Below are 15,401 nucleotides of genomic sequence, written 5' to 3' on the forward strand. Positions count from 1 at the left end.
AATAAAGTAAATAAAGCATTGTAGAAACGTAATCTAAAACGAACCCTGTTTTATTTGGTACAAATCGTATCGGGGAATAAAACAACGTCTACACGGAGATTAGTTAAATCTAATTCCGTAACAATTGGTGTCAGCAGTAAGATTACGATCATCCTACAATGAAGTTTAAGGATCTACGAGTGGAAGACTTGAAGAAGGAGCTAAGTAAGTTGGAGTTGTGTTCTACTGGCAACAAGGCCGAACTACAAAAACGCTTGTTGGAAGAGTTCGAGCGCCGTGGAATGAACATCGATGAATATGAGTTCGATGGTAAGGAGGAAGTCGAGTTACCGGCAAAGGGAGAATCCAGCGTTGAGGAAGTTTCGTCGGTAGCTGCCAGGGGTGACGATTTGAAATCAATGCTGGCTATGATGATGCTGGAAATGAAATCTGACAACTGTAAGATGTTAGAAGAGATGTCTAGAAAGAATGAAGAAACTTCCAGACTTGTGATGGAAATGAAAGCGGAAAATTGTAGAATGGTTGAAGAAAATTCCAGTAAATTGTTAGAAGAGATGTCTAGAAAGAATGAAGAAACTTCTAGACTTATGATGGAAATGAAAGCAGAAAATTGCAGAATGGTTGAAGAAAATTCCAGAAAGAGTGAAGAATATTCCAGAAAATTGGAGGAAAAGTTAGAAGAGAACTCTAGAAAAATCGCTAAGGGCATGGAAGAGAAATTAGAGGTAAATTCTAGAACAATTAACGAGAAACTCGAAAACATCACGATGGTGATTGAAAAGAGAGTAGAAAACATGGAGGTACAAATTAAAGAGTTGGATAAAAAGATTTTGTCTGTTGACGAGAAATTTCTGGCTCAAGATGAGAAGATTCTGGGCATAGAAAAGAAAATGTCGGAACTGGAAATTAAAGGCGGTCCAGTGAGAGCTATCCATAACGCGTTAAAAATTAAGCCTCCAGTGTTCGACGGCTCTACCTCTTTCAATGTGTTCAAATTACAGTTCGAGACAGTGGCTGCTAGAGATTCTTGGAACGACAACGAAAAGGCGGTATCACTCCTTATGGTATTGAAGGGTGATGCTGCTGACGTATTACAGAGTATTCCCGCCGCTTCTAGAAACAGTTATGGGGATATAATGGCTGCTCTCGAACGTAAGTACGGTGGCGAACATAAGCAAAACATCTACCTAATGGAATTAAGGGGAAGAGTACAGAAGCCAAATGAGACCTTACAGGACTTCGCAACGGAAGTAGAACGTTTGGTGCTAATGACGTATCCAGGAGAAAACCATCCATTGTTGGACCGTATGAAAATCGAAACATTTGTGAATGGTATACGTGACGCCGAGATCAAACGTGCAACGTATGCGTCACCAAAATCGTCATTTGCTGAAACCGTGTCGTACGCCCTTACACAAGAGACGGCAAGAATAATCACCAATCCCCAGACTCACAAGGTCCGCAAACTGGATACCGAGTTCGATGAACCCAAATATCGTGTTAACGAGATCGAGGCAGCAATGAAGCGGGTATTACAAGGAAGGTATACGGCAGCACCAACTAAGGCCAAGGGTAGGTGTCACAGTTGCGACAAAATGGGTCATTTTGGCTCAACGTTCTGTAAATGAGTCACCGTTAAACTAAATCGAGCCAGTCCAGCGGGGCGTGAACTGGCTCCCATCGACGACGGCCCCACAATCTCCATAGCGATAGTACAACAGAAAAACCACAACCTTACAACAACTGGTTATATCAATGGCGACAAGCGAATTCTGACCTTGGATACAGGCGCATCAAAGTCCATCATCAGATCAGATCTGGCCAGGGGGAAGATAACGCCACTAAATGGAGTCAGACTGCGCACAGCAACAGGGGAGCCTGCGGCAGTACATGGAAAGATAACTGTGAGACTAACTATTGTCAATAAATCGGTCGATTACGAGTTTATAGTTGCTGATATCGTAGACGAAGTTATAATAGGTGCAGATTTTATGATTGCCTTTGGTCTTAATCTGGATATGAAAGAACGTGTGATGACATGGTCCAATGTGGAAATTCCATTAAATATGGGTTACGAGGAAAACACACCTATTAGACGTCTGACTATGGAACATCCAGAGATTATACCGCCTTGTGCCGAAACATTGATATGGGTACCAATGGATGGAGATTGTGGAGTCGGGAAATTGTGGGTGGTGGAACCAGCAGAGAACAAAAATAGTAACATCTTAATAGCGAATGCCCTGGTTAAAAGCAACGACGATGGATTGATTCCAGTTAGAGTTTTGAACCTGTCAGATAAGCAAGAACAAATTTGCCAATTTTCCGACTTTGGACAATGTACACCAGCCGAAGCTGTAATCAATTTGGAAAATAACACCGAAAAATCAGCAGCCACGGAAAAGAAGCACCTCGATGGTTACATCAAAGAGTGGACACACAACTTATCACCTTCCGAGAAGAACAAGGCCAAGCAGTTATTATGGAAACATGCCTCTACCTTTGCGTCTACAAAAGGGCATCAAGGAAGAACATCGGTGGTGAAACATGAAATAAACACAGCAGACGCAAGACCAATAAAACAGGCCCCAAGAAGCGTTCCACTGGCAAAAAGGGACGAAGTCCAGAAGTTGATTAGCGAAATGGAGGAGAGTGGTGTGATCGAACCGTCGTCGAGTCCCTGGTGTTCCCCAGTAGTACTGGTCAAGAAGAAAGATGGAAGTACCAGATTTTGTGTGGATTACAGAAAACCAAATGATGTCACCAAGAAAGATAGCTACCCGCTCCCAAGAATCGATGACACACTAGACACCTTAGCCGGGACGTCATGGTTCTCTACCCTCGATCTGCAGAGTGGTTACTGGCAGGTAGAGATAGCCGAAAAAGATAAGGAAAAGACAGCGTTTGGCGTTAACGGCGGTCTCTGGCAATTTAATGTCATGCCATTCGGGCTCTGCAACGCAAAGGGTTGCAGTGGAAGTCGTGCCTTATATACTTGGATGACATCATAGTCATGGGACAGACCTTCGACGAACACCTCACGAATTTAAGGAATGTACTCCAGCAGCTATCGTCTTCGGGTCTAAAACTTAACCCGAAGAAGTGTAACCTCTTCCAGCGAGAGGTGAAGTTCCTGGGGCACCATGTGACGACGGAGGGCATATCGACGGATAGCGAGAAGGTTAAAGCCGTCAGAGACTGGCCGCAGCCTCGAAACCTCCATGAGCTGCGAAGCTTTCTGGGTCTCTACACCTATTACCGTCGGTTTTTCCCCAATTTTGCCAACATTGCCGCAAGCTTACACCGACTGACTCAAAAAGGGCAGAAATTTCTATGGAGCAACGACCAGGAAGAGGCATTCCAAAAACTCAAAGACATGCTCTGCAAAGCTCCTCTTTTGGCGTACCCTGTACTCGGTGGTAAGTTTGTGTTGGACACTGACGCCAGTGCATACGGGATCGGTGGTATCCTTTCCCAAGAAATAGACGGCCAAGAAAAAGTCATCGGGTACTACAGCCGAACATTGTCAAAGCCTGAGAGGAATTACTGTGTGACGAGGAGAGAGCAGCTGGCAGTTGTGGAGAGCATCAAACACTATCACAAATACCTGTATGGACAGCACTTCCTGCTAAGAACCGATCATTCCGCTCTGCGATGGCTGCTCCAGACTTTGGGATATAAATACAGGGGAACTGGCAATGACGAGTTAGTTGTGTTTTAAGCGTTGAACTGAACAGATCGGTTAAATCAGAGCTGCGTGCTAACTAGAGACTTGCTGTGTGCTTTGTAATTAAAGTCGGTTCTGAATAAGTGTAATAAAGTAAATAAAGCATTGTAGAAACGTAATCTAAAACGAACCCTGTTTTATTTGGTACAAATCGTATCGGGGAATAAAACAACGTCTACACGGAGATTAGTTAAATCTAATTCCGTAACAGTATGTATAACCCCAGCGCAGACTAAATACCAAATCTACCGTTCTACCGTACCGTTCTATGGTTAAAAATACAAATTTACTAAATATAATAATGAATGAAGTACACTTGTCAATCTAGAGCTGTTCTTATCCAAATTATGGACGAATATACAATAAAACATCGGCTTTTATCGGTACTTTTTCCCACTGTATTATATTGTGACATATCATTATCCCAGCAAAATTTGAAGGAAGGGGTTCCATGCGATGACGTGATTTCATGGCATCTTTTGTGTTGGTTCAAACGAAGTCGTGAAAGATCCGATCTTTTGAACCAATGCAAAGAAAGTCGTGAAAGATCCGATCTTTTCATCAGCATTTGAACCCATGCCAAGGAAGTCGTGAAAGATCCGATCTTTTCATCAGCATTTGAATCCATTCCATCGATCCAATTGAGATGAATTTTGTGTTTTTATTTATATGATTTTTCTAAATATATAAGATTAATTACTTATAATAGGCTTGATGTTGTCGGAGACTCGAAATCACAACCAACGTTGTTAAAACTCTGGTGAAAATGACATGCCAAGGTATTGGTGGAAATGACATGTCGAAGCATTGGTGTAAATGACATGCTTTGGATCCAAAAATGAATAGCATTTTTTGGGGTCCATGCTCATATAAAATTCATCGATGAAGATGCTAAAAAGATGACATGCCAGATCACCTTCACCCATGATTGAATGGCATCTTTGGCATCAAACATTTTGCTGGGAGGTGGTTCCATGAGATGCCATGATTTCAATGGATCTTTTGCATTGGTTCAAATGAAGTCGTGAAAGATCCGATCGTTTCATCAGCATTTGAACCAATTCAAAGGAAGTCGTGATAGATCCGATCTTTTCCTTAACATTTGAACCCATTCCATCGATCCAATAGTGATGAATTTTGTGTTTTTATTTTTACTCATGCATATATTCTTTTATTTATCAAATAGTGCGGTTATATTAGAGTTTTTTTTTTGCCGGGTTAACCCACTTCGAGAGGATTTATTTGACGTTTGCGCTATGGGATTGACATTTGAAATCCGAACCCACTGTACGTTTAAAGATATGTCAGATTTGTTATGCTAGGAAGTCCCAATCTAAAAATAGATTCGATCTGCACTCTTTGGTGTTAGTCGTGTTGCTTTACGTCAGGCAGCAGTTTTTACCCGCAAAGTGTTCCCTTACATTTAAAAGCATACAATTTATATGAGAGCAGTTCACCGCTTTTAATATTTTTGCAACTATTACTATTTTTAAAAGTAAAGGAACATACCAATTATAAAAGTTTCCTTGCCTGCTCTAGAGAACCCTGCTCTACAAGTCGATTTGTAGATCCCTACAAAACAAAAGAGAATACATATCCAAAATGTTGTAAAATAAAATGCCTGTTCAAGAAGATACTATTTTTTACTACGATAACATTTTTTTCCTTTATGTTATCGAAAAAATAGTTAAAATTAGTAGATTCTTGCAGTACTGGAACAGACCAGATATTGACGAAATAGTAATCTGCAGTTGGAGTTGGAGTCCATGTCGAAATCGGCACTGCACTGATGGGAAGTAAAAACCTTTTGTAAGATGCATCAAAATCCGTTGCGGAGGTAGTAAACTCTGTTGCGACCAGCGGTGGTGTTTAGACTGCAACAGCTTGGACGGCCGGAAGTCAAGTTTCTCACTTATGTTCTCAACCTGTCGCTTGCCAAACACATAGTTCACGAAGTCTGGAAAATAGGCCAGCTACTGAAGCCTGGCAAGGATGCCAGCAAATGTGAATCTTACAAACCGATTTCGCTTTTGTCGCCCGTAGCAGGACCCTTGTGTCTTTAGTTCTTCCAGCATCAGAAATAACTTTCCAGTTGCCGATCGATAGCATGGGATCCGTAAGCAGCACAACAACTGCGCTGAAGGCCATCTCCACACATATTATCCGAGGACTCAAGGCCACACACATTCAGCTGCGTAGAGATGCGGCAATTCTACGCGGCTGAATGTGTGCTGAAACACGATTTTCGATTTCCAGAAATCCGAGGCCTTCACTTAGAGCAAGCCGTGCGATAGAACAGTGATATTGTCAAGCAACCCACGTTGCTTGAGGTCATCGAGCAGACTACGCACCGTCCAAGTTTGAAACGTAGGATAATAAATTATATTTGTGGACGACAGTAGTACGTAGAATTTACGATCAAGAAGTCCAAGATTGTACGATCTTGGCGTCAGGTGCCTTCCCTGACGACATTTGTGAAAGGCTGAACTCCTTTTTGTCCGATCTTACCACTTTTTTTCCACGCGAGGAATATGCAAATATCAGCCAATAAATCTACGGCCACTCTGTTCACTACCTGGGCGGCAGATTTGGGAACAATAGAGTTGAATGTCATGGTCGATGGTAGCATAATTCAGACAACAGACCCAGGCAGCCAGGGGAAAGAGAATACCTACGTTACAAGAGAGAACCCCTAGATCAACAAGCCTTTCAACCAGGTTTAAGTTCACACGAATGCAGTCGCAGATGCAGTAAACAACTATCGTGTGAATGCGGTCATTGGAGAACATCCACCATCTATCGCAGCTGAGAAGCGCCAGCTGTCAGGACAAACCAGAGTAGTTTTGGGTCAATACGCTCGGGATGGTGCAGCCGTCAAAATTGCTATAGGTGATGACACCGTGCAAAACATCTGCCCAGCATACAGCACAGACCCCCATGACACACTGCTCCTTTTCAATTGCCCTGCCAATCCTGCTAAGAAAGTATGCAGATTTGTGGTTACAAACCATCGAAATAGCCACATTCTTACGACTGATAGACCCCGAGTCAGATTAAGGAGAAAAATGAGAATACAAACATATTAACTACTGTTACAACAACGAGAGCAAACTGAAATTATGGATGTAAACTTTATGTTGATAATTAAATTATAGTTATTTCATAAATTCCTTTGAATTAATAAAAAAACATGAAAATCATATTTCAATACAGCATTTTCCATTTTCCGAACAAGACGTGGAAATTACACGCCAAAGGGTTGGTGAAAATTACATGCCAAAGATTAGTGAAAATGCTATTTTTGGGAATTGGTTAAGATGCCATGTCAAAGAATTATTGAAGATGCCATTCCATGGAGTTAGTGAAGATGACATGCTTAGGATCTGAAAATGAATTGCATATTTTGGGGGTCACGCTCCTGTAAAAAAGAATGAGTGAAGATGCTGAAAAAATGATATTCCATTTCACTTTACTAAAATTTAAAAATTTAATATTCAAATTTAAATTAGAGCTTTTTGCCGGTTTAACCTCCTTTATGAGGATTTATTTAAGGTTTGCGCTATGGGATGGACATTTGATATCCAGTGGGTTCATTAAACCGGTACCCTAAGGATTGAACCGATATGTCCCATTTTCGGATTTAAACTAAGTTTATACAAAAAAAAATACGAAATTCAAATATAGGACCAATTCAGTTACTCCCTTCTACAGTAATAGTGTGCACCATTTTTGTGGGGGAGGTACGCGAGGAAGTGGAGCGATGTTGCCCATTTTAGAACTTGATATAAATTTGGACAAAATATTACGAGGGCAAGTCGTCTGAAATAGATTTTATTCAAATATACATGGGAACTTGAACCATTATTTCAAGCGACCCAAAAAACAAAACTTTTTTGAGCTGCTATCCCCTTAATTTTTGTCCATTTTATCCAAAACCTACATACATATATATATATATGACCCGTGCCAAACTATCCATTTACATTATATTTTTGTAGGATTCCTTTTTTAGTCACAACAATGAACTGGTAAATTTTTCATCGATTGGAAAATAATTGTGACCTATGTATAGAGCTACCTATTTTCTGAAAAATCGCATAATGATCGGCCAGGGGGCGATCTTCATACATTTTTGTAGAAATCTATTTTTGCCACAACAATAAACTGGTAAAGTTTTTTTGGGCGGTAATTGCGGCCTTTAGAGAATTTTCTTGCAAATTCACCTTGGGCCCATACAAATTATATGGAAACACTGATAGCTACGTTGGTATGAGTCAACGTTAACCGATCGCCATAAAATTTCATATACAGTGGCGGCCATATAATTAAGAACGACATCGTATTGAATAATATTTGCCTTGCTACATTCCAAATATTTGAATATTTATATGGAACAAACTTTGTAAATAAAGTACACGGTAAGCACTTTCAAATAAAGCCAAAACATGTTTTAATTCCCCCTCGTTTATACGAAAGAAACCACGATTTATTAAAATAGTTATAAATCGACCTGGCCACATAATTAAGAACGATATAAGTAAAGGTAACCTAAAGGTAATTTTCATGCACAATATGTTAATATATCGTTATGTATTTTAGAAATCGGTTACTTTGATTCATTTTTGGTATCAAATATCCTTCAATAGTACATATTATTGAGTCTAAGTTTGATAATTAGGGCATACATAACGTTTTCCAAAATTTGCCCATAATTTAACGAATTTGTTTTATTTTTGTGATCTGAAGCGACAGTTTTGGCTTTCTCTCTTCCCTCGATGACGCTCTGAACGATACCCTGTGATTGTCGTTCCATAATCGGCGCTTATTTACCCTTAAATTGGTTTTTACCCCACTTCTTTGAGTCCTGTACGAGGGAATTGTCTGGGAAATAGTTTCGTAAGAGCCATTTCCACCTTACAAAGCGGTAGGATTTTTGAAAACGTTATGTATGCCCTAATTATCAAACTTAGACTCAATAATATGTACTATTGAAGGATATTTGATACCAAAAATGAATCAAAGTAACCGATTTCTAAAATGCATAACGATATATTCACATATTGTGTATGAAAATTACCTTTAAGTAACCTTTACTTATATCGTTCTTAATTATGTGGCCAGGTCGATTTATAACTATTTTAATAAATCGTGGTTTCTTTCGTATAAACGAGGGGGAATTAAAACATGTTTTGGCTTTATTTGAAAGTGCTTACCGTGTACTTTATGTACAAATTTTATTCCACATAAATATTCAAATAGTTGGAACGTAGCAAGTCAAATACTTTTTAATACGTTTTCGTTCTTAATTACATGGGCGCCACTGTACATATAAGGTTTTTGGGTCAAAATGGGGGTAGGAGTCCCATTTTGTTGGGGTCAGTCTAATGTATACCCTCTTTTGCTTCTTCGAAATAATGAATTTAGATCAGCAATGGACATGTCCTATACTCTTGATCATAGGGAGACAATATAATGGATTTAGATCAGCATTGGAAATCGACACACATAGGGAAGACGAACAGAAAGAAGCACAAATACACTATAGGCAACATCTTGTGCTCTCGTTATGTTGAAGTATATCTTGTTGCTTAACACAAAACAAACACAATGTTTGGTATTTAATTTAGATCCTACTAGTATTTAATTTAGATCCCGATACTAATTTAGATCCTACTTATGTTAATACCAAATCTGTTTCAGGCATTTTGAAGTCTATTTATCCATGTCCTCTGTTTGCAATTAGTTAGGAAGTATTGGTCTTTCGGGAAGTGTTGGTCTTTCTCTATTACGGTACCTTCCGAATTCACGTATTTTTAATGGTTCATATTTCTTTTAAAGTTTATATTTTCACGCGGCTCAAAAAAATATTTCGAATGCAGATTTGACCCATATTTAATTTATTTTAGTTTAACTTAATTTAATTTATTAAGTCACATAAATGAAAACCTAGCCCATAGGGTCAAGAACGGTTCCAGAAACCACAATACATTTACTACTCCAAAATCAATCATTCATTTTCAATTATCTAAAAAATTAAAATCAAATAACAAATAAATGCTCTGTTCCAGAACCTGCAAGAATCTACGATAACAATTTTTCCTTTATGTTATCGAAAAAAATAGTAGATATTAAGTACAGTAAACATTGTCAGTTTTGAATGACGATTTTTTGCAATTATCGATAACTGTCCAACCGTCCAGTAACCACAAAATATTTTGTGGTTCCATGATGAATGCCAAAAATGAACGGCCACACTAGCAAGCAACAACAAGCTGTCATTCAAAACTGACAATGTGTACCCAGCTTTAGTAGATTCTTGCAGTACTGTAACAGACCAAAAATAACAATAGAAAATTAAGAAGTCAATTAATGCCATGTTCATACCAGTATTTGAATCACGTCGTTCGTTCTCATAATTACGTACACGAATTAACCCGTTCATACGACATGGTGCACAATTCATAGCAACATGATTCATATTTGCATAGTTTTTGTTTACTGATTTTAAAGAAGTTTCAGCCAACAGACTAGTAAAATTAATTGATATGAACTGAAAAAATATTTGTCCTTCTTACAGATATCTATTCAATATTAAATTATATTATTTTCATTCATGTTTTCTATTTTTTCTCAAAATGTTGGTGTTTTCAGTATATTTTCAAATTTCTCTATTTTAAAAATTAACGAGAGAGGGACCTACCAAAATAACTTTTTGGTATACAGACTTTCCGGCAGGCATTTGATTTTTGTTTCTAAATTTGTACGCGAATTTGAAACGATGGACAAGAAATGTAACTGCAATGAAAGAGAAGACAAAATTTGCTATGCTTTGAATGTATATTAGTCGTTAAATCGTTTACTGTTCATTCATATTTTGCAGTTTTCCTAAAAATGTTTGGATTTTTAATACATTTTTAATTTTTCGTTTTTCTTGTCATAATTAATTTATTTCGATAAATTCTGTCATTTGTTAGAGATGGGACATCTTTTTTATCGTCGTTCGGAGATTGATTAAAACTGAACAAAGTATAAAAATCTTTCTTCGCTCTCAGAATTTTGTATGGAAAATTAAGTAATTAATTTGTAATTTGGGGTCGAACAACGAATAGAGAGCGAATTACCGTCAGTCTGAACAAGGCATAAAGGGAAACATTAATATAATTAATGTAAATAATGAATCAGCTATGCACCTCTAATATCGTAAGAAATTTACAGCAACACCCAAGCTATACATATCAAATTCCATGCAAGTTGGTATATTCCAATAACGGTCTCCTATAACACTTTTCCACAGTGAGCCTGTTACGAACAATTTTCATTTCAATAGATTTTGAATATATTTTTTAACTGTTGTTCATATGTTTGAAAATCAGTTAGGAGTTGGTCAGGAGTAAAAGATTTGTGTTGAGAACCAACCCCTATAGATCTTATGTTTGGTTTACATTTACGAAATCCACTCGATTTCAACTGTCAATTCCATTGCTTAAACGTCAAATGAAATACAAGCTTCGTTCCCGTACTTTTTAATGGTAAAACTCGTAAAAGAGAGAACTGCAAAAAATTTGTTCTCACACACAGGTTTTTTGAAATAGTTCGGGAACGGGAAAATGGAAAATACGTAAAAAAAGTCGGCGTACCTGCCAATCAGACGCCGGCAACCATGTTACTATTTTTTTACTCGCCCAAATTTGTCGTGTAAAAAGTTTTTAAAGAGAGCGTCATTCAGCTCCATTTTTGTTTAAAGAGAAGTGAACATTTTACAAGTTTTTTGTGTACGGGAACGCTTTTTCCAGTAAAATGTGTAAAAGTCGTAAAAAATGTAAAAACTTTTTAGTTCTGGAACACAGCTACAATTGATTTCAGATGAGTTTTCATTTGACGTATACGCAAAGGAATTGACAGTTGAAATCGAGTGGATTTCGTTAATGTAAACCAAACATTATTCTTTCTTTATGTCTCATGTTGAGGGTACATTTTTGCTGACTATATACTCACTTGCTTAATGCTAAAAAACAAATACAGATTTGGAATGACAAGGGATATAAAAACCCTGAAAGCTAGCCTACAATTTCATTTGAAATAATTTTTAAATTTTTACTTTGGTAACGGTTTTGTACCATACTATTTTAAAAAAATGCAACAGGAGTATATGCGTTATACGCTTTCGTTTTCTTGGCGTAAACTCAAAGAGTGACACATTCAACACGTGAGTACCGATTACCGCCACCGCATCATAGTACTTTTTAACGGCGTCACCAACAAATATGCGTTGCCAACAATTTTGGCTTAGAGATATCTTGTTTATCAAAAAGAACTACGACATTTGGTTTGTCTTTTTACGTACTGAACTTTACTGAACATTGTTTCTTCAGTAATGTTTAGCAACATTTTAATTATACAATTGTCAAAACTTTACTGAAGAAAAAATGTTCAGTAAAGTTCAGTACGTAAAAAGACAAACCAATTGTTAATTCAATCAAAATTTTAGACTTTAAAACATATTTCATTAAATTTAAACAATATGTTGTTTTCTGTTTTATTTACAAGAACTTTTTGGAAAATCGAGGATCTAAACAGCCAAGTTGATGTTGATGTACCTTATTGGATTTACCTTGAACTAGAACGATTGATTGAATAACTTCCGTTAGCTCATTTCACTGAATCGTTACTTTTAACTAGTTCATATCTGAAAGACACAACATCCAATCAAATCAAAAGAACGAATCACTCACTTGCTTTTTTAACATTCCTAATTATTATTATTTTTTATTAAATTAAGAAGAAAACAGACTTTCATCACAATGACAAATCTTCAACGTTGGCTGATGTACTTGGTATTGTTCCTAATTCCTTATTTTGTACTTCTATCGGCTTCCATAAAAACACCGGGCATGCAAATGCTGTTGGTGCCTTTGCAAATTTTGCCTTACGTGTTGGTGTTGATGTTTGGAGTAAGTAAATCGAAATAAATGCAAATTAATGTAATATGATATAGAGAATAATATGAATTAACATACGTTTGCAGTTTTATGCAGCTGGAACAGTTTTGTATCGTACATTTACATTTAATGATTGCCCCAAAGCTGCCGCCGAGTTACAGAAAGAGATTGAGGAGGCACGCAAAGATTTGATTGCCAAAGGATTTAATTTTCGTAATTAGAGTGCTGTTGTAAAATACATACCAAAAGATTGTGGAACATAGGACTGGCTAGGACGAGTACGTGTATAATATGCTTTAAACTTAGTAATAATATGGTGGTTTTAAACAAATAGCTCTAGATGTCTTCTAACTTTACTGGTAAAGTATGCAATAAAGATAGACTGTATAAAAACATACTTTTTTCTTATTATTTAAAAAAATGTTATAAAGTGCGAAATTACTTTCCTTTACAGAACTGGATCAGATAAAAGTAGAAATTTTGTCACTGATAGTGATTTTTATACCGATTCTAACAATGTATTTCTTTTGTTGCGGAAATGTATACATCCCGAGATCTAGGCTTCCAAAGTATTTTTCTGTGGTAAGGGGAAGATAACCCTAAGTGCTAGATATGTTAATATTTATGTAGAATTTAACATCCTATTAATGAAACACTCAACGTTCATTTCTCAGCCAATTTTTTTCTGATTGACTCGAAATTTGTTGAAACATATCGTCACCATAAATGCCCGAAGACGTAACCCACAAGCCAAAACCTTACTGTTTTATAGAAGATCAAACTTATGAGGGCGAGTATTTGGTGTATTATCTATCAATCATATACGAATGGGAGTAAGTATTGAAACCAAAACCCTGAAATCGCTTGGATCCGTCATTACAACAACATCTACAATGTTATACCATTTTCCGAAATGCCATTTCTTGATTAGGATCGTTATTTTTGAATATAGAAGATTGAAGCTTGAAATATTGCTAATACATGTAGTTTGGCTTTATGTATCTGTAGGGGCGATTCTCTTACTTATTTTTTAATTTACCGATAAAAATCGGTAAAATTAAAACCTAAAATTATGAATAATGAAAAGTTAAAATAAAAGTTGAAAACTCTGGTGCTGTCGATAGAACTTTTCGGCTACTTTTTATTGGTGGCTAACTTACCGAATAATATCGTTAATTACCGAAAATATAATGATTTTAATTTTATCGACTTTTGCAGGTAACTGAAAAAATGAGTTAGAGAATCGCACTACTGATTCCATCAAAATCCAATTTCGGTTTTCATGTGGGTTACATCTGCGGGCATTTATGGTGACGATATTCTATTATCTTTTCTTTAAAATTAACCAATAACAAGTAAAAAAGTATCAGTCGGCTTTGCCGACTGAGATATACCCGCAGCCTGTGCAAATTAAAACACTTTTTTCACAAAAAAACTTATGTATTTAGGGGGTTTCAAAATTTTGGTCGTATGAACCGACAAAAATGTTGATTACGATTAACGTTCAAAAATTTTGCGGAAAAGGTACTTAAAGGAATGGACCGACATAGACCATGGGGGTGCCATAGGGGGTTTTTACACCCTTCGGGCTGTTTTCTCAAGAGGTATGGACTTGCCCCTGAAACAACTTTTACCATCGTAATTGAGGCATCGAATATAAGTTGCTTCAACAAAAAATCAAAGTGATTCAATAGCAGGTCTTAAAGTGAACTTATCCAAAATTTTGTGTGGGAGGTACGGGATGGAGTGGACAAATATAGTCCATATTCGAACCTGATCTATATCTGGTAGATATGAGAATGTGTAAAGTATGGACCAAATCGGTCACTCCCATCAAGAGTTATCGTGCTCACAATTTTTCCGAATATTTTTGAACTTTTGTGGGGTAGGTACCTGAAGGAGTGGACCGATATGGCTTATCTACGAACTTAAACTAAGTTTGGAAACAATATTACGAAGGCCAAATTTTGGCCGGAATCGGCATATCCGTTCGAGAATTATCTTGCGCTTCCAGCCATAAACATGGTGTCATAGGGTTCGTTTTCCAACTTTAAGGCTATTTTCTCAGGAAGTATGGACTTGCCCCTGAGGAAACTTGTACCTTCGTATAGGGGACAGTGAATACAAGATGTTACAACAAAAACCAAAGCGATTCGAGAGCAGGTCCTAAACTGAACTTTTCCTAAATTTTGTGTGGGAGGTACTCGAAGGAATTCACCGATTGAGTCCATATTGGAACCTCATCTAAGTTTGCTAGAAATTACACGATGTAAAGTATGGACCAAATCGGTTACTTCCTTCAAGAATTATCGTACGCACAAATTTTCCCAACATTTTCGAACTTTTGTGGGGGAGGTACCGGGAGGAGTGGACCGATATAATCCATCTTTGAACTTGAACTAAGTTTGGACAAAATATTACGAAAGCCAAATTTTGGACCGAATCGGCAGATCCGTTCGAAAGTTATCTTGCGCTCCAACCACTACACACGGTGTCATAGGGTTTTTTGTAACTTTCAGGCTATTTTCTCAGGAAGTATGGACTTGCGCCTAATGAAACTTACAGAGTCGTATAGAGGACAGCGAATACAACTAGCGTAAACAAAAATCAAAACAATTCGAGACCAGGTCCTATACTGAACTTTTCCGAAATTTGGTGTGGGAGGTACCCAAAGGAGTGAACCGATTGAGTCCATACTGGAACCTCATCTAAGTTTGGTAGAAATTACACGATGT

At 37.4% G+C, this 15,401-nt stretch overlaps 1 protein-coding gene across 1 annotated transcript; it reads left to right on the forward strand.

Annotated features, from left to right (window-relative positions):
- The first annotated feature begins 12,401 nt into the window (after positions 1-12,401).
- On the forward strand, positions 12,402-13,063 carry Dpm3 (Dolichyl-phosphate mannosyltransferase subunit 3). The gene is made up of 2 exons (XM_073964397.1): positions 12,402-12,678; positions 12,753-13,063. The coding sequence occupies exons 1-2, from the start codon at positions 12,529-12,531 to the stop codon at positions 12,885-12,887; spliced, it is 285 nt and encodes a 94-aa protein (XP_073820498.1). The 5' UTR covers positions 12,402-12,528; the 3' UTR covers positions 12,888-13,063.
- The last annotated feature ends 2,338 nt before the right edge of the window (positions 13,064-15,401 follow it).

This window comes from Musca autumnalis, unplaced genomic scaffold (genome assembly GCF_047663935.1).
Source record: "Musca autumnalis isolate F117 unplaced genomic scaffold, ASM4766393v1 scaffold_1, whole genome shotgun sequence".
Taxonomy (NCBI): Eukaryota; Metazoa; Arthropoda; class Insecta; order Diptera; family Muscidae; genus Musca; species Musca autumnalis.